General features: G+C 47.1%; 1 protein-coding gene across 2 annotated transcripts in view; it reads left to right on the top strand.

The window, feature by feature from the left end:
- Positions 1-25,393, top strand: part of NTM (neurotrimin) — a 422,112-nt gene that overhangs the window by 237,839 nt on the left and 158,880 nt on the right. For both annotated transcript variants that reach the window (XM_010844696.1, XM_010844695.1), the window contains exon 2: positions 808-1,040. In XM_010844696.1, coding sequence (XP_010842998.1) covers positions 808-1,040 — 233 coding nt within the window. The remainder of the gene's footprint in view (positions 1-807; positions 1,041-25,393) is intronic.

The following is a 25,393-nucleotide window of genomic DNA, read 5'->3' as shown; positions in this document are numbered from 1 at the left end:
TGATGAGGACTTGGCCAGAGTAGCTAGGAAATTTGAAAGTGCAGGAAAAGAGAAGGGAGCTTCCACAATTTGGGGACTCCAGATGCAGAAATAAAAGAAAGAAAATCTATTTTTACACGTGCGAACAGTTTTGAGATTTTGGAAAATGCCTTCAGTCTAGCAGTAATTGAACATTTCTGCCCCTGGGTGTAATGAAGAGAAATAGCAATGGTGGTGGTCTGTATTTAGTTTTGACTTCAAAAGCCTTCTGTTGGAATCTGCTATTCTGAGATGAGAGGAAGAATGTTTAGTAGTTAAAAGTCTGGGTTTCTGATCTAGCAGCTATTATCTGTGTGATTTAGGAGAAGCGTTCAGTGTTTTGTTCTTCAATTCTTTTCACCAATAGGACCTTCCTCGTAGCGTTGCTATGAGTGTTGGACAACTTAGTACACCCAGAACATTTAGAAAGTAAAGCGAGGAATTATCATCATGCATATCATGGAAATCTCAGAGGGAGAGGTGGGGGTAGTCCCAGGGCCGAGCTATTCTTGGCATGGACAATGACTCCAGGTTATAGCTATTGAATATTTAGGACCATTGAAACCATTCTGTGCTCAGGGGTTTTCAGACACAGGGTCACTCAGCCAGTGTGCTGAGGCTGCAGTTCTGCAAGGCCTCTGATGCTGAAACCCAGGCCAAAGCAAACAGGAGGTGCCTGTGTGTACACTGGGAGCAGGGTGCCCAGTCATCTCAGTCTTGCCAAGAAGACCCTGATGGCATCTCTTTCTTTGTGGTCCCCTTGACTTACCCATCTGGTCCTCTCTCCAGGTGCACGATTGACAATCGGGTCACCCGGGTGGCCTGGCTGAACCGCAGCACCATCCTCTACGCCGGGAATGACAAGTGGTGCCTAGACCCCCGCGTGGTCCTCCTGAGCAACACGCAGACCCAGTACAGCATTGAGATCCAGAATGTGGACGTGTACGATGAAGGCCCCTACACCTGCTCCGTGCAGACGGACAACCACCCCAAGACATCCCGCGTCCACCTCATCGTGCAAGGTAGGCAGCCTTGGGGCCAGCCAGGGGTGGCTGGGAGGGCCTGTGTCTGACACTTTCACTGTGGTCCTCAATTTAAATGAGACTGTCTGTTCCATCTGGCCAGGACGGTTTCCTAATTTTCGCTTTGCCCTTAGATCCTGAAATTTCAAATCATTTTCCCATTGAATAGGACTAGGATTGGGGGCCTTTTCTTTGCTCCTGATCCAGTAATATATTGTCTCAGAAAATTATCTCCTCATTATTTCTTTCCTTGGCTTTTTTCTCCTCTGAGTTTTTTAAAGGTTCTATCCAGCGCTAAGTGTGCTTTATTTTCAGAGCAGCGTGTTAGCTCTTCTGGCTCTGCTCATATGCCATCCCTCACACAGCCTGCAAAGAAGGCAGAGCCGACCGCGGATGCTCTAGACACCTACCTGGGATGATGACAGCCACCTCTGCTGTTTGCAGCTTGCTTGCTTCTTCTTTCCCCTCCAGCCCGGGACCATGTCTCCCCTTTAATACCTGTGTCTGATTCTCCATGTTTTGATTGCATCCCACTCCCCTCCTGTTCCTCAGAGCCTCTCAACTCACCCCCAGCTTTTGGGATCTGTGTTTTTGCTTCTGTCTTACTTCTGCTGTCTCTGTGCTTCCCTGGCGCTTCTGTGCTTCCCCATAAGCAGAGCAGGTGCTAAACATTCAGACCACAGGTGACCACACAGACAGGTTCCTTGTCAGGGAGCCAGCGCTTTCTGGCTTGGGGGAACCTCAAGTTACCAACTGCGTCTCACGGTTTCCTTCTGTAAAATGGAATCAGTATTGCAAAGGTCTGCGGTGAGGATTACACTTTCCACGTACTGGAGTGTGAAACAGAAGAGGGTCTGGCACACAGAGATGCTATCTAAGTGTTAGCTAGGGCTTCCCTGGTGGCTCAGCAGTAAAGAATCTGCCTGCAGTGCAGGGGACCCGGGTTCGATCCCTGGGTCAGGAATATCCCCAGAGAGGGGAATGGCAACCCACTCCAGTATTCTTGCCTAGGAAATCCCATGGACGGAGGAGCCTGGCGGGCTACAGTCCTTGGGGTCGCAAATAGTTGGACAAGACTGAGAGACTCATGCTTTCACTTTAAAAAAATATAGTTGTTTTTAACTTTTTAAAAAACATAGTTGTGTGTGGACCAGATACCTTATTGTATTACCTCAGAGGTGAAGCCCCCAAGTGATGGAGCTGGGCCCTCTGCTGGGGTTTCTCTCCTGTTCTTCATCCCCCTAGATGGCAGGCCAGGGGCGATATGCCCCCGATCTCCAGCAACCCCCTTGGCAGTACACCCACAGGGAGGAGATAGCTGTGGATGGTGGGTGAAAACACAGGGAGCAGGATGGTGCTTCAAGGAAGATGAATAGGAAGGAGCTAGAAGATTCACGGGGAGCAAGCTGGGAGAAGGCAGGAGAGAGGGCAGCCAGGGTCAGGGTGCCGATTGGGGAAGGCAAGTCGGTGGGCAGTGATGGTTAGAGATCAGGCTGGAGGGACACTTGTTCAGGGATTAGGCCGATGAGGCCTCTGAGCCCCTTGTGCTGCGACACACCTTGGTCACACCACGTTGTGTGCATTCTATGTTTTTTTTTTTTTTCCCCTCTCCTTTTTCCAAAAGAAAATGATGATGGCTTTTTTCTTTTGTTGGTTCTATATATGAATATCTTTCAAACTGCTAGTACAAGCAGCATATTTTAAAGGAAATGAAATTACAGAGACAGGATCAGAGTGTATCACTAACGGAAGAATAGGTTTTGTTCCTTGAGATGGTTTCAGTGGGTGAACGTGTTGTTGTTGTGAAGAATTGGCCAGAAGAAGGCTGAGAATCCCTCTTCTGCAAGCGGGACTGAAGGATGCCTCAGTGGCTCGGGTTGCAGCAAGTGGTGTGTCCCAAGCCACACCCCATGCCCCCCACCCCATTCCCTCCACACGCACACACACTTACTGCTGAGAGTGTCTGACACTGACCGATAGACCTTAGGAACTCTGCACCATCACAGACACTTGTGTTAGGCAGCAGGGCTTTTATGGAGCCGGAAAACGGAAGGAGTTGTGAGAAACTCGGAAGCCCCCGTGCAAACAAGGATCATGTTTGTGCCATTTCTTTCTTAAGTTCCCCTCTCCCTCCTCCCACGCACCCATACACTCTCACCATGAGTGCCTGGCAGGTGTCTTAAATAAAGTGCACATTTAACAAATGCTTCTTGAAGCAAATGGCTGGATTGTAGCCCCGAGGACTCACGTAGACTCAAGGAGGGGAGGTTGAGTGTGTAGGGGTGGGGAGGCGCGAGGGGCAGGGGATATGGGATGGGGTCTACAGCAATGCTCCCTCCTGTCCGCGCTGATGGAAAGTGTCTAATCCGAAGCTCAGCATTTATACCTCTGGTTGGAGAGGTGGCCTGTGAGCATGACACACCTCCTTGAGTATCGAAATCTCATCTTGGGCTAATTTTCGAATGCTGATGGGTGTATTGATCTGGAAACGAGCCGGGTTAAAAAAGGCTCTGGTCTTGTCCACAGACTCAGCCCCAGCTAATCTGCTGTCGATATGCCTGGACCGGGCATTATTGACACTTTAATGAATAGAGGACCGTGGTTTCTTGGAGCCAGCCTGTTCCCGCTCTTAAAAGCAATCAGACAAACTAAATACAGCCAAGCTTCCCTGTTTCTGTATTGGAAAGAGGATGCATCACCATCCAGGATTTTTTTTTAAGAATGTATTTATCTTGGGATCATTTATTGTACTGAACATAAACCCTCGTTCCCTGCAAAAGCGGACTTCTGGATTCTGTTGTCATCCCCGCTCAAACTTTTGCAGAACAGTGTTGAAATGAAAGATGTATGAACTTTTCAAAACTGTATTGTGATCGTTAAAAACACACTCACAGACAGACACACACATCGTAGCAGCAGCAGAAAGGAAGTAAACTGATATTTTTACCCAAGAGTGTGTGTATTTGGGTACGTGTAGTCAGCTTCGTACATAAATAAACCCACACAGAAGGAAGGTAATTTTTTTTCACAGGATCACATGAGCGTATTGAAGTCTAAGATTATGTTTCCCTCATTCCTATCAAATACCCCTACTGCCCCGCTTGTTCTCTCTACTGGGTCTCCTCTCTGGTTGTGATTCTGTGTGTTTATCCCCTGCTTAGGCCTGGTTCCACCCTTAAATCTGTCTCAGTACCAGCCACTCTGCCCTCTCTGTATGCGCCCCCACCCTCGCCTTCATTCATAAAGGCGAGGGTGGGGCATAAATCACCATTGAGAACAACTCTGTCCCGGGACCCTGGCCCAGCTCTAGGCACATGAAGATGAATGAAATGCCACCCATGAAGCATGAGTTCCCCTTCATGGGGAGTGGATGGACTTGCATGCCACCTCCAAACCCTCCCCAGGAATTTAGGTTCTAAGCTGCTTCAGTCGTATCCAACTCTTTGCCACCCTGTGGACTGTAACCCACCAGACTCCTCTGTCCATGGGATTCTCCATCAAGAATACTTGAATGGGTTACTGTGCCCTCTTCCAGGGGATCTTCTCAACCCAGGGATCAAACATGTCTCATGTCTCCTCTACTGGTAGGTGGGTTCTTTACCCCTAGTGCCACCTGGGAAGCCCCTCTGGGAGTGTAGACTTTGGCTAAATCCTTCTGGGGCACCAACTTCCTCCAAACCCCTGGGTCCTCTCACCCCTCTGGTATGTGATCAGACATTGTAATAGTATTCAGAAACCTTCTCTACAGAGACTGGTCCACTTATGTGGCTCGCGTGTTTCCGAGGGCTGCTGGGCAATGGTCAGTCCTCTGGCTGAAGCTCGGGGCTGAAGGCTAGGATTTTCCTTTCCTGTGTCTTCCAGAGCTCGAGTTCTTAGTGCATCTTCAGCCCTTCTACCCCTCAGGGCAAACCTTTCACTGTGCCAAGTTCTAGAGTTGTCCTTGGTTCCCTAGGATATTTTAAAAACCTACTGAAGGAAAAACACCAATACAGTATACTAACGCATATATATGGAATTTAGAAAGATGGTAACGATAACCCTGTATACGAGACAGCAAAAGAGACACTGATGTATAGAACAGGCTTATGGACTCTGTGGGAGAGGGAGAGGGTGGGAAGATTTGGGAGAAATTAAAAAAAATAAATAAATAAAACTCAACATTCAAAAAGCTAAAAAAAAAAAAACCTACTGATAATCTGTCACATCCTTATAGTAAAAGAAAAGGGAAAGAAGGGGTGTTCAGTTCCTTTTATTAGTGGGTCCGTCTCTTCTCTTCTCACTACCTGTAGTTGTTGCATTGTATTTTCTGTGTCTCTCTTTTTTTTTTTAGATGGATAGCTCTGGAGCTACCTATATTCTCCCAGAGCTTTCCAGTGCTGGTGAGGGGTGGGGTGGTTTCCAAAGGTCCCGGCAGGACTGGTGAAGTGACTGGAGTGGAGACGGGGGTGAGGCAGGCCTGGGCGGCAGGGAGAGCCCTGCAATGGGCAGCCTGGGGAACGAAGGAGCAGCTCTGGAGTAAAACCATGGAGAGCCCCGGGGCAAAGGAGGGGAGAGTGTGAAAGCCCAGGGAACTCAGCCTTCATGGCCAGGCCTGTAAGACCAGCCAGCAGGATAGAGTTGATGGTGCTTCTGATTTGCATTGTCCCGGGACAGCGTCTGGGGAGGAGCCTGGGCAGTCACATGGGGTGAGTGTCCGAGGCAGGTTGGGAGCAAGGGGCAGCCTTGGGTGGAGAGCGGTACTGGAGCTGGTGTGGGAGGGAGGTGGGGGCAGGCAGCTGGGGCTGGTGGCAGGAAGGATAAGAGACAGACAGAACAGGTGAGCTAAGTAGCTGCTCAGCAAGGTGGCTTTTAAATTAAATTCGAATTAGCTATAACCAAATGCAATTTAAAAATCTACTCCTTCAGTCACACTGGCCATATTTCAGATGCTTCTAGAGCTACAGGGGGTGGTGGCTCCTGTACTGAAGGGTGCAGATGGAATGTCCCCAGCGGCCTTGAACCATCACCTGGGCAGCAGGTGCTGAAGCCAAATGGGCTTCATTGACTTCAAAGGCCGGGTGTGGGGTGGAAACAGGGATGGGATTTTGGAGAGAAGATGGAAATTAGAAAAGATGGTGGTGCTTTAAATACAAGAGAAAACTGTGGGGAAAGATGTAGGTCTGGGGTTCCTCTGTTAGCTTCAGAGAGAAGGACGTCCGGAGTCAGGAACTTTGTCCTAAAGAGCAGAGCAATAACTCGGTGGCTGAATAAGTATGTGAATGTGGGGGAGGCGCGTCCACCAGGACATGGAGATTCTGGCCTTGGAGCCTGGGGCAGGGTGATGCTTACTCATCTAAAGGGCCCTGTGCTGAAGAGGCAGCAGGGTGGGGGCTTCAGCCGACATGGGGGCAACAGAAAGGGGGGCTTCAGACACTAGGAATTCTTGATTTTCTGATGCCTTGAATTCTCCATTCAAAATAAGTTTGTGAAGAGTAAAAAAGACCACCCAGGGGTTTGCGTGCCCACTTAGGCAGCCGGAATGTAATCTCTGAGACCAGAGTGAGGGAGCTCCATCTACGATTTATTAAAATTTGGGTCTAGCGATTTCCATCTCTTTGACCTCAGGGTGCCCTGCTTTATGAGTGTAATTAATAAGAGGCCGCTTCTCCAGTTCAGTTACACGCTTTAACTCTTTCCCCCTCTGGATTCGGCTGCCAAAGCAAGCTTCTCGGAAAAGCTCTACGCTTGTCTTCATTGCTCCTTTCAAGAGGCCCCATTCTGGAAAGCAGAGTGAACAAAAATGCTTTGTGCTGAATTGTTCTCAAATTCAGGACAGCATGGAAGACCTCCCCAAAGCCCTAATTGTATCTATAAAAGCCCTGGTAGTGCAGGGAAACCGCCCTGGTGGTCTTAGGGAACCTTAGGGAATGGTCTCCGTGTTGTTGGTGTTCAGTCACTAAGTTGGGTCCGAATCTTTGCCACCCCATGGTCTGCAGCACGCCAGATTTCCCTGTCCTTCACCATCTCCCAGAGTTTACCCAAATCCATGTCCCTTGTGTCGGTGATGCCATCCAACCATCTCATCCTCTGCTGTTGTCTTCTTATCAGAGGGCAGAAATTGACTGGTGGTCTACCTGCTGAGCTTAAATCTCACTTAGAGACCTATTTGCATGATAGAGAAGAGTAGAATACAGTGCTTATAAAAGTGGAGGTATTGGTATAATAATAATAATAACACAAGCTTTTGGACCTTTATCCGTTTTCTAGACCCTAACTAGGTCTCTCTTTTGTCACTGGAGCATCAAATCAACCCCTCCCTTTTGTTTGGTGTAAATGAGTTTTCGTAGTTCTTCCTGGGCAGAATTAATCTGAAAATCCTTTCTATTGTTTGATAGTTAATTACCTGCCTTTTGGAGTCAAACAGGCTCTGGAGCTCACGTGAAGCGGGGCCTCCACTAATGTCTGTGGAATAAGGCAGAAAGGAGCAGAGGAAGCCAGGATGTGGCTGTCCCTTCCAGAGAGAAAGGGAAAAGGCCAGGGAATAGCCGGCAGCAGCCAGTGACTTGCAGACAATAAACAGAGCTTTGCAAACACCAGCCCTTCTTTTAGCCTATGTTGTCTCTCTGCTCAGAGCCCTCCCCTCTTACCTGCCTGATAGGTATAATAGTGTTGCTTCCTAATCCCGAATAATTAATTGACCTTGTCAAGCCAAACTCATTATTATGATTAAGAGAACAGGAACAATAACTTTTAATTTCTAGACACCAAGCCCCGTAGACCCTCCCCAACCCAAACCTGAACAAAAGGGAATTTGAAAAACAACAGATCAAACGGAACCATGCGGTGTAATCCTTACAATGAAAGCAAGTTCTGTCTCTCCAGTCACATCCTCAGGAAAGCAGTCTCCCTCCTCCTCCCCCCTTCACCTGCCCACCCCCAGCCCTGCAAGGCTCCCTTGGAGCTGAGAAAACCTTTGCACCATCTAATTTCCATTCGGGCTGTGTCTCCCTGAGTCCATAACAGAGGAGCATCATCGTTGAGCCTGAGTCCACAGAAGTCACCTTTTGAGCCCATCTGCCTTCTTCAGCTGCCAGTGGCCTTGCGTGGCTGGAGGTCCCGTTTGCCATCCCAAACTGCTCTCCAAACTGTCTTAGCCACTCCTTGCCCCATTCAGGACAGAGATGAAAATGCATATTTGCCCTGGCTGTAAGACTGCCTCTGAATTCCACAGGACTTTCCCCAAAATCAGGAAATTAAATTCTTCCACGCAATTAAGTGTTCCTCAGAGCACCCTGGAGAATGACAAGAAAGTAGGGCATTTTACCTGAAATTGATTCACAGAATTTCAACAGCATGCGAATGAGGCGACTCAGTTTTACCTGCTGAGTTTTAAAAATTTTTGATGCGGTTATGGGCCATGGAGGGGCAAAAATTCTGAGCCTGTTAACTCAATTTTAGTAAACCCCCTGGAACGTCATCCATCTGCTAAGCCAAGTAGGGTAAAGTCTATTAGACTAAAGGAAACTGAGGAAATTGCCATAGTAAAATTTATATAGGCGTAATAATAGCATTTTCTGTGGGGTCTGGTGTTGCTGGGGAGGGTCCTCCAGTTTTCTAGGCTAGTGGGGAAAACCAGGCTCCTGCCTGCTGGGGCTTCCTGGTCAGCACAGTGAATATTATTATGGGTCCCATGTCCAAACTGTCCACAGCACAGGGCTCTAGGGAAGCAAAAGCCTGGGTGACCCCATCACTTCACAGCAAGCCTTAGGGCGTCGGACAGTGTCCCTCCAGGCAGGCAATTAGAGCTCCCGAGGGGAGGTCTTTGCGCAGCTGCAGAATTCTCCCTTAGGTGGTCTTCCCCAGGGAGTCTGCGCTTCCTCAGATTCTCATCCCAGAGGCTGAATCAAGTGGCTCCTATTTCTCCTGGATCTTGTGTAGCCTTGCAGCCTCCAAATAAGCCTTGTTGTCCTTTTTCACTGGGGAGAGGTCACACATCAGATCCTGAGCGAGCAGCTCTTCCTAATAACTTCCTCCAGACTCCCATTCCACACCAGAGGCCCCCAGTGGTTTACTTAAATTGAGCTCGAAGCAAATATTTTTAATGAAGGATTGTATAAGGTGTCTTTATAGCTTTGTGACCCACTGGATCTGCCTCATGGCTATTTTCCTAAAGATTCTGGTAGGTCATCCCTGTAAGGGTGTGTGTCAAGTGCGATCAAGAACAGCATCTTTAATTTGAAAGTCATAACTGTTGTCAATGACTCAGAAACATCTGAAACCTCTCTCCTCTTCTTGCTAAACTTGAAATGCCCAGCTTCCTAGGGCATGGGGAGAAACTGGTGACCAAATCTCTTAGTCTATCTTTTGTCAACTTGAGAATTGTCAGCTGTCAACTTTCAGTTCCATTTAACAAACATTTGGAAACCAGCCGCTGGGCACATGAGTGTTCAGAGTGCCCGCCTTGTCTGTATTGCTAATACTGAGATGCAGTATTAGCAAATAACCCTCTTAGAAGGTCACAGGGATTCAGATGCTTATACATAGAGAAGCCATGAATACACCGAAAGGGAGGAACTGACTTTATCTGCAAGATTAGGGAAAACTGCAAGATTGCATGGGAGAAGCCAATGGCACCCCATTCCAGTACTGGCAAAGATGTCTGGCAAATCCCATGGATGGAGGAGCCTGGTAGGCTGCTGTCCATGGGGTCCCTAAGAGTCAGACACGACTGAGTGACTTCACTTTCACTTTCCACTTTCATGCATTGGAGAAGGAAATGGCAACCCACTCCAGTGTTCTTGCCTGGAGAATCCCATGGACAGAGAAGCCTGGTAGGCTGCAGTCCGTGGGGTCGCACAGAGTCGGACATGACTGAAGGGACTTGGCGGCGGGGGTGGCAAGATTGCATTTCTCCAGGGTCTTCAGGGGTGAGCAGGATTTCGGGGGGCCTCCGACAAGAAGCAGCCCAGGCAGGAGCAGCAGCATGCACAAAGGTGGAAAGTCTGAGAGTGTATGACATGTAGGAGGAGGAGTACAGAGGAGCAGGAGGAGTTCCAGGGCAGGGCTCCTGGGACGAAACCACTGAAAGTGTGGCCAGGGAGATCGGCTGCATCTAGGCTGGCCTGTGTGTCCAGAAAGGAGCTCAGTGATGATCAGAAGGATGGGTGTCCTGTGATTTCCCTTGACGTCCTGTCCCTTGACGTCCTTCAACAACATCACTTCTCTTCCTCAAGGAAAGTTGCATTCCATTGTTTTGGCAAAAGCCAGGTATCCAGAAGGCTCTCAGTGGAATAGAGAATGGCAAGTGTCAGGGGCAACGCACCTTGGAGGAGACAGAAGTGTTGGAAGGAAGAGCAGATCCAAGCCCAACCAGTCCAAGGCCCCTCGCATGTCCAGATACACAGGGGAAAGACTGCAAAGATTCTTTTGCCATAAGGTCAGTATTTAAAGCATAGCAATATATGTTTTATAATTGCAGTCACATCAATGATGACGACTTTCCATCACTGTAGTTAAGGTACCTTTCTTTGTACACTAGCGTATGGGTCCCCAATCTCCAGGATCTAAAGCTTGATGATCTGAGGTGGAGCTGATGCAATAATAATAGAAATAAAGTGCACAATAAATGTAATAATGCTAGAATCATCCTCAAACCATCCCTGCCCCTCACCGGTTCATGGGTGGAAAAATGGTCTTTCATGAAACTGGCCCCTGGTACCAAAAAAGTTCCCCTGCACTAACAGAGTCCTTGGAGCTGGGGTTTTTAACTCTGTCATCATGATGACTGAATCAGAGAGGGCAGGGATGCTGCCAAGGATAAATGAGAATCACAGGAAGGGGTCCACAGCCCCTTGGGTCCACAAGACTACCCACCACCACCCGCCTCTCATTGATACCCAAGAGCCTGTGGGCAGAGGACACCCAGTCTTTTAGATGTCTCCAGGCCAACTTAGGCTAGATGGTATCACCCCTTGGCGCAGAGCGTAAGATTTATATTCCTGTTGAGAGCCGTCTGTGATAATTTAGAGTCTGACATTGGTGAGAAATCTAATTGGCTTCTGCTGGAGTTGGGCTCAGTGGAGAAGGACTCCCGGAGATGCTGGAGCTGGATGTTTTCCTTTCGGGAGATCTTCATTTCATGTTATTTGAGAAAAAAATTTATTGATTTAAAATTAGGGCAGTTTAATTTGGTGGCATGTTTTCTTTATGTCTCAATTATATATTCATGTCTTTGTGGTAAACTCAGCTGGTGGGGGGATTAAGAATTCAAAATAGAGGATTTTCACTTGGCAAATAGTGTTTTCTACTCTGATTAATTGGGAGTCTGCACAGTGAACCCGGCGTTGGCTCTGTCGGGGATGGAATGGCTTAGCAGAAAGAAGTAAATTTCAGGATTTAGGAGTCCTGGATTCTAGTCTGAATCTTGACATAAGTACCTGGAAAAATGACCTACTTCTTTCATCTATTTCAGATTAGACACACTTTATAGAAATGTCTTGATGTATCACCCAGTCTTAATTTGGAGAAAGGTACAGGAGAGAAGGAAGCTGAACATCGTTAGATAATAACGTCCTCCGTGTGCGTAGTCATTTATCAGCCATAAAGGCTTCCAGGCTCTTCCCTCCCTTTGTCTTGTATTGGCTCTTTTAGACAGTCGTGGTTCTCTGTACCAAGAATGCATCTGTGCCCTCTTGCAGATTTGGGTCCCCGTTCTTGGAGGTCATCTGGGGTGCACCCCCCTCTCCCCATCCTAGTCCCTCCATGGCACTCTGTGTGCCTGGTTTTCTGACCTCTGACCTGCCGATCTCCCTCTGCTCTCCTGCCATCATCCCCCTCTCTCACAATTCCCAGGTCTGGTTTGTGGGGTCATAGGGTACCACCGTGGCTGGACTTCATCAGGGGGCACTTGTGCTCACGCTGCTCCTCCCTCTAAGCACCCAAGCTGGCCATGACTTTGCTCACTGCTTTGAGATAAGGGATCAGAAAATCTCACTGTTCTTTTCCCCTTTCACTTGTGCATCAACTATCACATGTCGAGTACTGATATACGGTTTGGAATAGATACAAAGATGAATGAGACCGGTCCCTGTGATCAGGAGGTATAATGGGGTTGGGACAGTAATCAGGGTTTATAAGGGAGCTGTTGGGACAGAGCCATTCACAAGGATCCAAGGACTAAGACAGAGATGCTCTTGTGAGCTGGGGAGCCAGCTTGGGTTCCGGGAAGGCCAGGCAAATAGAAGGTCTTTTGAAATGAATGGTCTGACATTTTAGCCCTTGGCTGTTAAAATGACAATAAAACAGCTCGTCTGCCCACACACTCTCTGCTCTCCATCACCCACCATTTCTTCACTTGAAACCCAAGTGCACTTCTCAAGCCGTCTCTGGGGTCACACAGAGTCGGACACGACTGAAGCGACTTAGCAGCAGCAGCAGCAAGGACTTTGGGGCTTCCCAAGTGGTACCAGGGGCAAAGAATCCCCTGCCAATGCAGAAGGCATAGAGACATGGGGTAGATTCCTGGGTCAGGAACATCCGCTGGAGAAGGAAATGGCAACCCACTCCAGTATTCTTGCCTGGAGAATCCCATGGAAGTGGGCTATAGTCCATAGGGTCGTAAAGAGTCAGACACAGCTGGGCGTCTGAGTATATATATGGACATCCTTTGGACATGAATCCAAGTGCCATGTCCTGAGGGAGCTTTCTCAGACCCCCTGTCTTAGGTTCGCCCCTGCCCTCCCTTCCCCTGGAGGTAGGATCATGAAACTCTGTGTTTCTCGCTGCAGTTGTAATTCGACATTAGTTTTGTGATTAGCTGAATTATGTATGTTTTCCAAGAAGCGTGTCTGCTTTTGCCTTCTATCCCCAGGGCTTGGAACTTAATAGGGGCTCCCAGGCTCTTTGTTGGATAATGAATGGACCCATAAAGCTTCTTTTTTTAAATCGTTAAGCAAATTGATTTGTTATATGTTGAGACTGTCTGCGACCAGTTAAATAATCCCCACCCAAAAATATCAGGTCCTAATTTTTGGAGATTTGAGTGTTACCTTATATGATGATTCTTTGTAAGTGATTAAGGTTTGGCATGGAGAGATTAGCCTGGATTAACCAGGTGGACACTGAATATAATCACATGTATCCTTAGAAGAGGGAGGCAGGAGATTGTACACAGACACAGAGGAGAAAGCCATGTGAAAATGGAGCAGGGCCTCAAGGTTGCTGTCCTTGGTAACTGGGGTGAGGTGGCCATGAACCAGGGTGTGTCAGCAGCCCCCAGACTCTGGAAGAGACCAGGGACAGATTCTCCCGCTAGAGCAGCCAGAAGCCGTGCGGCCCGGCAGGCATCTTGCTATCAGCCCAGCGAGACTCACTTTGGACTTTTGGTCTCTGGGACTGTGGGAGAATACATCTCTGTTGTTGTAAGCCACTTTTTGGTAACCTGTTAACAGCTTCCACAGGAAGCTAATACACTGGCCTTTAACACTGCAAGTTCCCGGTGGCTGAGAGTCAGCAAAGTTTGGTACTTCAGATCTGCCAGAAGTGCAAGTTTGGCCAATGGAAGAGTTGAAGAAAGGGCTATCTTTGGGGCAGGCTGTTTCCATTATTTATTTTTTAAAGTAAGAAGCTCTTTGGCGATCCACCCTTGTAATGTAGACATATGTACGATATCAACTCCTTGTCCATGGGGGTGCCTGCAGGAGGTGACAGAGTAATCCAGATGCCAAAACAGAGACTATGCTCTGTGACCATAACTGGCCCCCAAGGTGCTGGGGTGAGGGAAACACATGTGGGTCTAGTGGGAGGAGACGGGTGACATTGCCCAGCCCTGGGCTATGAGATGTGGTTTGGGAATGTGGGGTTGGAGTTGCGATAAAGTTGCTCAGTGTTCTCTTATTAACTGGCTGGGATTGGCGGGGGGCGGGGGTGGTGGTCGTTACTCTTTGGACTTGATCTCTGTCTCCCGGGCACCTTAAACTGAAAAGGTACAACGTTGACCTCTTGCATTCTAGCCGTCTTTGCAGATGGGCCCTCACCCCGACCCCAAGCTTCTTCCTTCTGTGTCTCCCCATCTGTGGCCTTGAGCGCGTGTGAGTTGTTGATGATGCCCTGGGTTGGCCACAGTGAGGCCCTGTTTGGAAGATGGGCAGGATTGATGTTAAATGCGCACTCTGTCTGGGACGGTTGTTCCCTCCGTCTGCCATCTCCCGTCTGTCTCTCCGAGACTGTTTTCATCTGATCTTGCCAGCAGCTTCTTTTCTGTTGCCGCCTGCGCTTTCTGCGGTCTTCTGCCTCTTGCAGTCTTTCATCCTTTTTCCTTTCTTTGCACCCCTGCTCAGGTTTGCTCTCCTTGTTGCTCTGTTTCCTGAGCACCACCTTGAACTTGTAGCCGCACTGTCCTCACTTTGACCTCCTGGTCTCTGTCCTGTGCCGTCTTGTGCTCATGGGCTCTTTGCTCTCACGTTTGTCTGGATCCCCTCTCCCTGCTGTGTTTTCTTTCTGTCTTTCTCCCTTCTCCCCTGCTTCCTTGGCCCCTTTTCGTCTGGCATCCCTTAGTCTCTTCCCTCCTGTCCACAGCCCCATGCTCCCCGGCCTGCCCCCTGCCCCGCAGTCTCTGCCCTCCAGCCTGTCCACTAGGACACTTTCTCCTGTGATCGGCATCTGTGATTTCCCTCCAGTACTGAGAGCTCACATGGCTGTGATGCAGAGAATAAGTAATCAAGTGTGCTTTTTATTTCTTTATTTTCATTTCACCTAATAAGCACATCTTGAAATGGAGCTGTGTGTCACTCACACTATATCACTTCCCCTGGGGAGTCCTCATTCGTTCTCACTTGGAATTCTCTCCCTGCACAGCCCAGGGAGGGAAGATGGTACACTGAAGGTTTCTTTGTTGGGCTTCAAACATGGTGTGTCTGTGTCCTTTATCCCTAATGCTGCTGTATGTGTTGGGGAAGGGGTGTATCTGTTTATGAGCCAGAAGGAACTCACAGTTGATGGTGATATAATGGACTTATGTTAGGCCAGATTGAATGTGAAGAACCATAGAGGGAAGAGGGGCTGCACCCTGGGGCTGGGGTCTCTGGGGTGACTTTGGCAGAAGGACCGTTCTGAAAGACTGTTCCTTAACTCCACCTGCCTTTCCACTGATCCACTCAAGCGAGTGAAGAGTGAAAGTACCAGTTGTCTGAAACATCATGGCCACTCCACTGGTCGCCCAGACCGTTCTCCGCAGAGAGGCACTGCCTGTCTTGAGGCCGGGCCCGGCCACACGCAAGAGCAGCAGGACAGAGGGACTCCCTGGAGTGGGACGGTGGCCGCAGGGCAAGCATCTGAGCTGAGTTCCAAGGTCTTCCCGGCCCCCTCTATGCCCAGAGGCTCTAGACTGGGGTGCCTTACTGGGGTACAGTGTGCCCACAGCTGTGCTGGTCTTGGGAGGTTGTAAACATAGCTTCTCATCTCATCTCACTGTAGAGGCAACTGGAGGAAAACAGAGCGCTCGAGCTTTCATCCTGCAGTGATCATGATACTTACAGCTGTTCCTTACTGAAAGCTTACTATGTGGCAGCCAGGAAGTGGGTGTAAAGCACTTTACATATATCATGTCATTTAGTGCCCAAAACAACCTTGTGCAACCGATGAGGAAACAGAAGTTTACTCGCCTGGGTCTAAGGTCCCCCACATTGGGAAACAGCAGAGCCAGGTCTGAGCTCTGGTGTCTTAACCACTACACACCTGACCACAGGCATTGCCCTCCCTCTCATGAGCAAAGACTCAGGCTAATCTGACTCAGGAGGAATGGCTGCCAGATGGGAATGTGCCCTATGAGCGTGGACCATGGTCTCAAACCATTTCAGAGCTGGAAACACCTTGAAGGCCACCTAGCCAGGGATCCTCTGTGTTGTTGTACATCATTTTTACTTAAAGCATTATCCAACAACACCAGTCTTGAAGGTCTCCTCCCCAACTAGGGTTTCTGACTCAGTTTACTGGAGATATGGTCATGGCATACTTATATATCAAAACACCTTGGGTCCTTATATATTTCACCTACGTTGAGAACCACTGTTCTAATATTACAAATTGTTCTTGTTGTTCAGTCACTCAGTCGTGTCCAACTCTTTGTGACCCCATGGATTGCAGCACGCCAGGCTTCCCTGTTCTTCACTATCTCCCGGAGTTTGCTAAAACTCATGTCCATGAGTTGGTGATGCCATCCAACCATCTCATCCTCTGACACCTCCTTCTCTTCCTGCCCTCAATCTTTTCCAACCTCAGGGTATTTTCCAATGACTCAGCTCTTCCTATCAGGTGTCCAAAGTATTGGAGCTTCAGCTTCAGCATCAGTCCTTCCAATGAATATTCAGGGTTAATTTCCTTTAGGATTGACTGGTTTGATCTCCTTGCAGTTCAAGAGACTCTCAAGAGTCTTCTCCAACACCACAGTTCAAAAGCATCAGTTCTTCAGCGCTCAGCCTTCTTTATGGTCCAACTCTCACATTCATACATGACTACTGGAAAAACCATAGCTTTGACTTTGCAGACCTTTGTCAGCCAAGTGATGTCTCTGCTTTTTAACATGCTGTCAAAGTTTGTTTTCTTTCCTATAGAACCCCTAATTCAGTCACCTGATCCTATAGGTACCCCTTGTTTATATCGGCCCATCTTTACTGTCACTGTCTTGGTTCAGGATTGTATCTCAGTTTACCTAATCAGTTACCTAATTGGTGTACAGTACGTGTCCTCCACTATGCATCCTCTATCCAGCAATCACAGCAGTAATCTACTAGAAGGAGCGTGCATGCATGTTCAGTCATGTAGAGTCTTTGTGACCCCATGGATGATAGCCTGCTAGGCTCCTCTGTCCATGGGATTCTCTAGGCAAGAATACTGGAGTGGGTTGACACTTCCTCCTCCAGGGGATCTTCCCAACCCAGGGAAATTAACCCAGGTCTCCTGCATTACAGACAGATTCTCTACCACTGAGCCACCTGGGAAGCCCACAAGCAATAATAATAGAAAACATTTATTGGGTTTTTACTAGATCATGGGTACCAGGCTTTAGTACTTAACAAAATGTCATTAAATCTCACTGCAGGTACTTCCCTGGTGGTTTAGCAATTAACATTCCCGGCTTCCATTGCAGGGGGTGCAGGTTTGATCTCTGGTAAGGGAACCAAGGTCCCCTATGCTGCATAGCATGGCCTATATATATATCTGTCTGTCTATTATCTATCTATCTTTCTATCTATCTCACAACAATCCTAGGTGGTAGGTTAAGAATATGATACCTACACTTTGCAGATGAGGACACTGAAGCTTAAAGGGGTTAAAATCTTGCTAGAGATCCTAAAGCTTCCACATGGAAGATGGGCCTTGAGCCCTTACGTGCTGTTGAAAGGGCCCAGGGTGGTTTACCCCCTTGTTGGCAGGCTGAACTTTTGAGGTACTTTCTCAAAATCATCCTCTTGCCAAATGCTGCTACCTACAGAGAAGAGTCCTTTTTTCTTTTATTTTTGGGAGTTTCCCTGTTTTCTCCATAATGTTGATTTCATTGCATTTTCATAATATTTCATGCTTTAATTTAATTTATTTAGTGCTGTTGCACAGTGCCCTGGGCGTCTCAGGAGAAGCAGGAATTTTATAAATAAAATTATTATTACAGCTGCTCTGATAGCAGCCCCTGAGCTAGTTGGTTGATGTATTGATTACTCCCTGTGTTGAAAAGTTTCCCCTAAAGCCCTTTATGGCCCAAGTCCTCCCTGTCTTTTTCTGCTTTCTCCTGTTTGTTGAAATCTAGACCCAGTTGTGTAGATTTTCTTCTAGAGGTCCCTGCCAGGGAGATCAGAGAACCCCTCAGCCAGTGTTCCCTGTAATGTATTCCAGAGAGCATGACCTATTTTATTTTTTTTTTAACCTTTTTGAAGCACTGAAGTACCAAGTCCCATTTGCTAGACCTATAATGTCAGTTTTGCAGTGATTCAACCCTCTTGGCCCACCATGCTAAATAAGACCTTGTTAGTTATTGGACTGCAGCAGGAATCTCTTCCAGGACACTCTCAGGCTAGATAGGAGTTAATCATGACACTCATTTGGAACCTAGAATTTCAGAACTCTAAATTTTAAGAGATAAGCAGACGTAATATGTGTCAGTCTCAAAAGGAAGAGAAGCCCAAACCACAAGAAGAAGGTGAGAGTCTGTGTTATTGACCATCATTTTTAGCATTAAGGCTTCTTTCTGGAACTGCCTGCTGCCTCACAGTCTCAGAGACCTTTATCAGCAAGATGTGTGGGAGGACCATTGTCTTGTATTTATAGAATACCTGTGACATGATGAGGAATTCACAGGATAAGCTCATGGCTGTGCTGGGGTTTCTCCCTGGACATCTCTCAAACCATACCAATGGATTAGACCTTCCCTCTCTCAACTCCTTACATGGCATGTTCCTTTTCCCATTATTTTCAATGCATTTTGCTCATTTATTCATTCAATAAAAATTTTTCAGTGGGAACATTCTTGGTGGTTCAGTGGTTAAGAGTCCACCTTCCAATGCGGGGGACACGAGTTTGATCCCTGGCCGGGGATCTAAGATCCCACCTGCTGAACGGAAGCTAAGCCCGTGTGTCCCAATGAAGACCTGACACAGCCAAACATCATTCATTCATTAATTTAAAAGAAAAAAATTCTTAAAAAAATTCACCGAGCAAAATTCCCACAAACAGGAGAGAGCAGCAAAAGACAGGGCGAACTGGGGCCACAGAAGGCTTTAGGCGAAAGTACATCCCACCTCTGTGGCCAGCGTGCATCAAGACAAGGATGAGCAAGATCAACCTCGGTACTCACTTCTTTGGTGTTGGTTCCCACCTCCTTTCCTCCTTTCATCTTGACTTGTCTCCATCTCAAGCCAATATTTTCCTCCTAATTTACAGTTGCCTTTAGGATTTCTGAAGAAGTTTCCTAATTAACCAAGAGCAATACGCTGCGCTGTCTCTGTGTTTTTAGAGAACGAATGTGAGTAGCCAATCTGTCCATTGCAAATGAGTTCATTCCTATTCAGGCAGCGGCTGGCACGCACCTTGCCTGAGGCTTCTGATGTTATGAGCAACATATTGGCTTTCGATGTCTGTACTTCTTCCCAGCTACACTGGGAGCCCTAGATGAATGAAAGACACAGTAACTTGAAAGAATTTATTGCATTACACATGGCGGCCATGCATGGTTTCAGTAGCAGGCAACACAGTGGGTTTGTTCAGGGTGAATGTGTATGGCCTTCTCTCACCACACAAAGGTTGTTGGCTATCTAACAGCTGTATTTTCTTCTAGCCAAATAAGAATATGAAACAAGCTATGACCCAGATGTCTAAGTCCATGAGACATAGACAGGATGAAGCCTGTTTCTTCCCCAAAGGGAAGAATAATTTCCAATGAAAAATGACTAACTGACCGTTTGCTGCAAAGGAGGGAGCCTAGAGACCTGTCTAGTTTGGTTAAAATTTCCTATGGCTCACAAATGCCTCCTGATCCTTAGAAAGCAGAGAGAACCCAAGGAACTTTGCATTTCTCAGCCCAGCCTTCTCAAGATACAAGAATCACTCATTGGCAGCTTGTAGCCCTACTAAGTGCAAGTCACTGGTTCACAACACTGCTTGGGCTGAGCAAGGACATTCTACCCCATTCTTCATGGTACCATGAGTTTGGCTGGAGTGATTTGTCTTTTGTCCCCTCTCTAGAGTTCATCTAAAGAGGTACAAATCTCCCATTTCTCCAAATAGACTGAGTTTAGGAGGCCTTCTTACCTGGATTATTAGAGTCCTAGGCTGCTGTCTGTCCCTTCTCCATTGAGTGTCTCATGTCACTCTCATTGTCATTCTCTGCTAGTCCTTTAATGAAAATGGCCAACTTGCTCAGAGATAACAGAATAGGAATCAATGGGACCTGCAATTGTCTGCATGCCAGACTCTCTTGTCAACCTCGTCTCCGATCCATTCTGCCAACCCAACCTCCTCTGGGACTGAGACGTTTGAAAACAGCGCAGCAGCCTCATCTCCCGGGCAGTGTTTTTCTCCATCATTTGCTTTATTAAATATTGATTTTCTGTTGCATTATTAAACCTTAAGTCTAGAGCATAAATTCTGGGCTGATACTTTAATCTGGCTCTCCTCTTTTTTTTTTTTTTTTTTTGGCTTTTGGAACTGATTTTCAGGCCAGATCTCCTGGGGAATCTTTAAGTCAACCCAAGGCCTGTGAGAAATCTGCCTGAAAGAAGGGGGAAGAGCCCAGGCTTGAGAGTAGCTCACCTCCTGGGGCAGGACAAAATAGACTGAGCTTATGTAAGGCAGACCCTCACTTGGTGCAGACCCAGAAGCCTGGCCCTGCTGGGATGCACGTGCTTGTACCAGGAAGGCCTTTTGGAGTCCCACCACCAGAACTGAGGAGCAGGCAAATGGTGTACTGAACTGATTTTAGAATCAGACATCACAGAGCTCCTCAGATGTTATCTGATCCATTATCCATCCACCTCCTTTTGTTTTCTATTGTGGTTTCTATTATTCCTAGGATTTGAGTCATCAATTCTAATCACACAGTCCTTTGGCTTTTCACTTATTTTGAACCTCTGGTTCATTCTTTCATCTTCCTCTGTCTTCTTCCTGAGGGCCAGTGGCTGAGTGGTCAACAACATCGTCCTTTGTATGGAGCCATACATGTATGATACATGTATGATGGAGCCATCATACATATTATAAAACTCTTTCTGAGGGATGTAGACATCTCCAGACAGCTGTGTTAGCTAGGGCGATCTCCAAGTTCAGCTATTCCCCATCCTGAGAATAGCCTCCTGGAACTGCTACTGGCCGGGGCCTGGAGATTAGAAACAGGAGGAGCACCTTGCCTTTGTCTTCAGCCCTGACAGACAAATAGGAGAAAAACTAGGAGTAAATATTGATGGAGTTTCCCTGGCAGGAATGGAGCATGGCAGTGTCTCTCTGGAGGTTTGCAGAGAGCTATGACCATCTCCTGCCCAGACTTCAGCTTATCCCATCTCTTTTTCTGTTGTTGTTCAGTCACTAAGTCATCTCTTTTGCAACCCCATGGGCTGCAGCATGCCAGGCTTCCTTGTCCCTCACCAATTCCCAGAGCTTGCTGAAACTCACGTCAATGAGTCAGTGATGCCATCCAACCGTCTCATCCTCTGTCATCCCCTTCTCCTCCTGCCCTCAGTCTTTCTCAGCATCAGGGTCTTTTCCAATGAGTCAGCTCTTTGCATCAGGTGGCCAAAGTATTGGAGTTTCAACTTCAGCATCAGTCCTTCCAATGAATATTCAGGATTGATTTCCTAAAAACTGTGCCTCCCTCTAAAACCTGTCTTGTTTTTTATCCTCAAATTGCATAGAGTAAGTTGATTTCTTTGCAATAATAAAAAATGTTTGACATTGAATCAAGAGATATGAAGTTTGAATCTTACTACTGTGTAAATTTCCACAAGTTATAGATCAAAGTGGCTGAATATTAGCAGTTGTGTATGTTTCAATCAAACACTTAATCTCTCTGGGTTCCGGATTTCTCATTTATAATGGCCTGAGTACAACCACTCATCACTTTATCGTGATGTGGATAATATGAGGAAGCATTGAATATTTTTTATTACAATTCAGTTTGACAAATATTGAGTATTTGTGAATATTTGTGTTTTGAGGCACTGTGTTGAGTGCTAGGAGTAGGACAGTCAGCCATATGTGGTCCTGACCTCATGCTGGAAATGACAATATTTGACAATGCCTTTCGTGTTCCTTAAGTGTCCTCTTCTCCCATAATCAGATTGTTCAAGCATTACATGGGTCTCTCCTTGTACTGACCTCATTATATTCTAATTATCTATTCACCCAAAAAACGTAGCTCTTTGGGGCTCAAGAGTCATTTGCCAAAATGTCACATATTGTCCTCAGTAAATGTGGCTTGTTGAATGAATCTCTAATTCCTCATCATTCATTCTGTGATAGATTCTAGTGTCTTTAGGACTTCCCTCATGATACAGTGGGAATCTGCCTGCCAATGCTGGAGACGCAAGAGACCAGGGTTTGATCTCTGGATCAGGAAGATCCCCTGGAGAAGGAATGGCAGCCTACCTTAATATTCTTGCCTGGGACATCCCTTGGACAGAGGAGCCTGGCGGGCTACAGTCCATAGAGTCACAAGGAGTCAGGCACGACTGAAGTAACTTAGCATCCAGCACGTGCACGTGTGTCTAGTCAGGGTTCTGCTGTTGCAAATTGATATGCATAAAGTGTTAGCAATCGGCAGCTTTCATAAAGGATGCTTTGTAACATCTGCATGTTAAAAACCAAGGGTGAGGACTTCCCTGGTGGTCCAATGCCTAAGGCTCTGTGTTCCCCATGCAGGGGCCCTGGTTCCATCCCTGATCAGGGAACTAGATCCCACATTGAGTTCACATGCCACAGCTGAAGATCTCATACGCCACTGCTAAGACCTGGCACAGCCAAATAAACAAACAAACATTAAAAAGAATACATGGGCGCTTTGCATGAACCATGTCTGCTTCCTCCTGGTTCTTCTCATTTGTTTGACTCCCTTTCTGAGCACTGTGCTGAGACACAGTCAGCAAGTGTGTTCAGAGAGCACAAGGCTTCTGCACAAAAAATGACTTGGGGGAAATTTGTTCAGTGACTAGAAATCATCCTCAGTTTGGCTGGGAGATACAAAAATGTTTCGGCCTTATAGAAGAACGAGACCATTAAAATCTACTTAAACGCCAATAATGCATGGAGTCACAAAGAGTGGGACACGACTTAGTGATTGAACAACAGCCACAGTATTGGGGAAGTCAGTCAACTCCCAAGTCTCCACAGCACGCACAAGATGTGCAGTTCCCCACTTGTGCGTCACGGAAGGCTCCAGGTCACATAGGAATATTGCAAATGGGTTGGGGGCCCAAGGGCTTTGGGCTGTTTCTGTCTCAAATTATTTTGATTTTTCCATTCAGTGCTGTCAGAAACTCAGGAACTGATCATTTGTGCTGGAAATAGCACAACTTCTGCCCTTTGTTTCGATCACTTTGGCCGTGTTTGATTGGCGAATTTGATTGCTGGCCGCAGAAAATTGCATTTGTGTCGAGAGCATTCTGAAGAGATCAATGTAGGAGGAAACCAGGCAAGATCAATTATAATACCAATGGGCTGGTATAAAAAGTCATGCAACTCACGTGCCATCCTGTAGCTCTCTGTGTCTAAACATCTCCCAGGTCATCTAGAGGAGAGGGGCATAACTCCATGTCCATGCACCTGACCTTACATAGCACATGTGCAAAGAGTGAGACAACCTGTAATCCTACAAATAATTATGATAATTGCTCCCCATGTTTTCCAGCTACGGTGTCATCTCCTATAGGCCCATTTTTAGTTGAATCTTCAGTAGAAGTGTGTGAAAGTGATAGCTGCCCCGTTGTGTCTGATCCTTTTGCCCCCACGGACTGTAGCCCTCCAGGCTCCTCTGTCCATGGAATCCTCCAGGCAAGAATACCGGAGTGGGTTGCCATTCCCTTTTCCAGAGGATCTTCCTGACGTAGGGGTCACATCCAGGTCTCCCACATTGCTGGCAAATTCTTTACCATCTGAGCCACCAGGAAAGCCCCTGAAATAGAAGCTTTGAGTTAAATCTCTCTATCATTGCCATTTTATACCAAGGAATCAGAATTATAGAGGTTAAGGAATTTGTTTTATGACTGTTTCCGTGTACCCAGGAGGTGGGGATGGGCATTTATGTTCTGACTGCTCCAATTCTATCCTTTTAACTATCTTCGTGTGTTTTCGTTGTGTTTTTAAACCACGGCATTTTACACCAGTGTGAACATGCATTGTAGCTGCTGCTACACCTGCTGTTTTAGTAATTCCACCGGACGTGTGTAGTAGGCTAGCCATTTCCTCGTCTCCACCAGAGGACTCTGGGAACCTTGGAGGAGGTTTCTCAGACTCTTAAGACATGTGTAATAGTTGTACACATGTGACTTTATAAAGCGGTTTCCATGCCCACTATTACCAGCAGCTTATGAAATAGGGCAAGTGTTATCAATTCCATTTTCTAAGTGCTGACTGAAAAAATGCACAATGTGAGAATTTTGAGTTAAGTTTTATTGGGGGCAAAATGAGGACTATAGCTTAGGAGGCAGCATTTCAGATAGCTCTGAGAAATTGAAACTGCTCCAAAGAGGTAGGAGGGAGAGTTGGCATATGTGGTTTTGGTGAAGGGGAGTGCATGTAATCAAGCACATATTTTTTGCAGAAGCTTTCTTCTGGTCATGAGGCACACTCATCACTATGAAGGATTTTAATGCTTTTCTAGATATGAAGAGACACAAGAATCAGGCTCCTAAAATCAGCTCCTGAAAATATCTAACTCTGAAGTCCTGTTCTACCAGTTCTTCCCTAAGCACAGAGTGCCTCATTTCTGGTCTCCACCCTGAGCTCCTTTCCAGGGTTGTTCAAAGTCAGCAACTACCGCAGTACCTGATATAATCCTCGTAGAGGTAGATGGCAAGTGCCCATGGCAAGCACCAATTTGTAGTTGACATAAGCGAAGAAAGTGAGTCTCAGTGAATGTGACTGGTGCCCAGGAAACTACAGAGAGAAGCCCTCTGGCTACAGAGCTGCTGGTCTTTCCACTCCCTGCCCTTCTCTAAGGTAACACATTTACTTTAACAGTAGGACAGCTTACATGGGATGATGCTTTTTCTTAAATGTTGGACTGTCTCTATTCCTTCTCTCTTAAAAACATGAAACAGCAACAACAACAGTCACCAAAACATTCCAGAATGCTTTGGTCAAAGAGTGTGTCTTGTTTGATGATGGCTTATACGTGGTTTGGCCCTGCCTACGTTTGACCCTGCACGCATGCATGCTGAGGCTCTTCTGTCATCTCTGACCCTGTGAACCTATGCGTTGTGGCCCCGCCAGGCTTCTCTGTCCATGGGGTTCTTCAGGCAAGAATACTGGACTGGATTGCTGTGCCCCGCTCCAGGGGATCTTCCCAACCCAGAGATTGAAGCTGAGTTTCTTATGTCTCCTGCATTGGCAGGTGGGTTCTTTACTATTAGCACCACCTGGGAAGCCCACCTTTGACCCTACCTAGCTCTTAATACTCCAGCACTCTTGCCTGGAAAATCCCATAGATGGAGGAGCTGGGAAAGCTGGAGTCCATGGGGTCACTGAGGGTCAGACACAACTGAGCGACTTCACTGTCACTTTTCACTTTCATGTATTGAAGAAGGAAATGGCAACCCACTCCAGTGTTCTTGCCTGGAGAATCCCAGGGACAGGGGAGCCTGATGGGCTGCCGTCTATGGGGTCTCACAGAGTCGGACACG

This window comes from Bison bison, unplaced genomic scaffold (genome assembly GCF_000754665.1).
Source record: "Bison bison bison isolate TAMUID 2011002044 unplaced genomic scaffold, Bison_UMD1.0 scf7180017864205, whole genome shotgun sequence".
NCBI lineage: Eukaryota > Metazoa > Chordata > Mammalia > Artiodactyla > Bovidae > Bison > Bison bison.
This window is presented reverse-complemented; position numbering and strand designations above follow the sequence as displayed.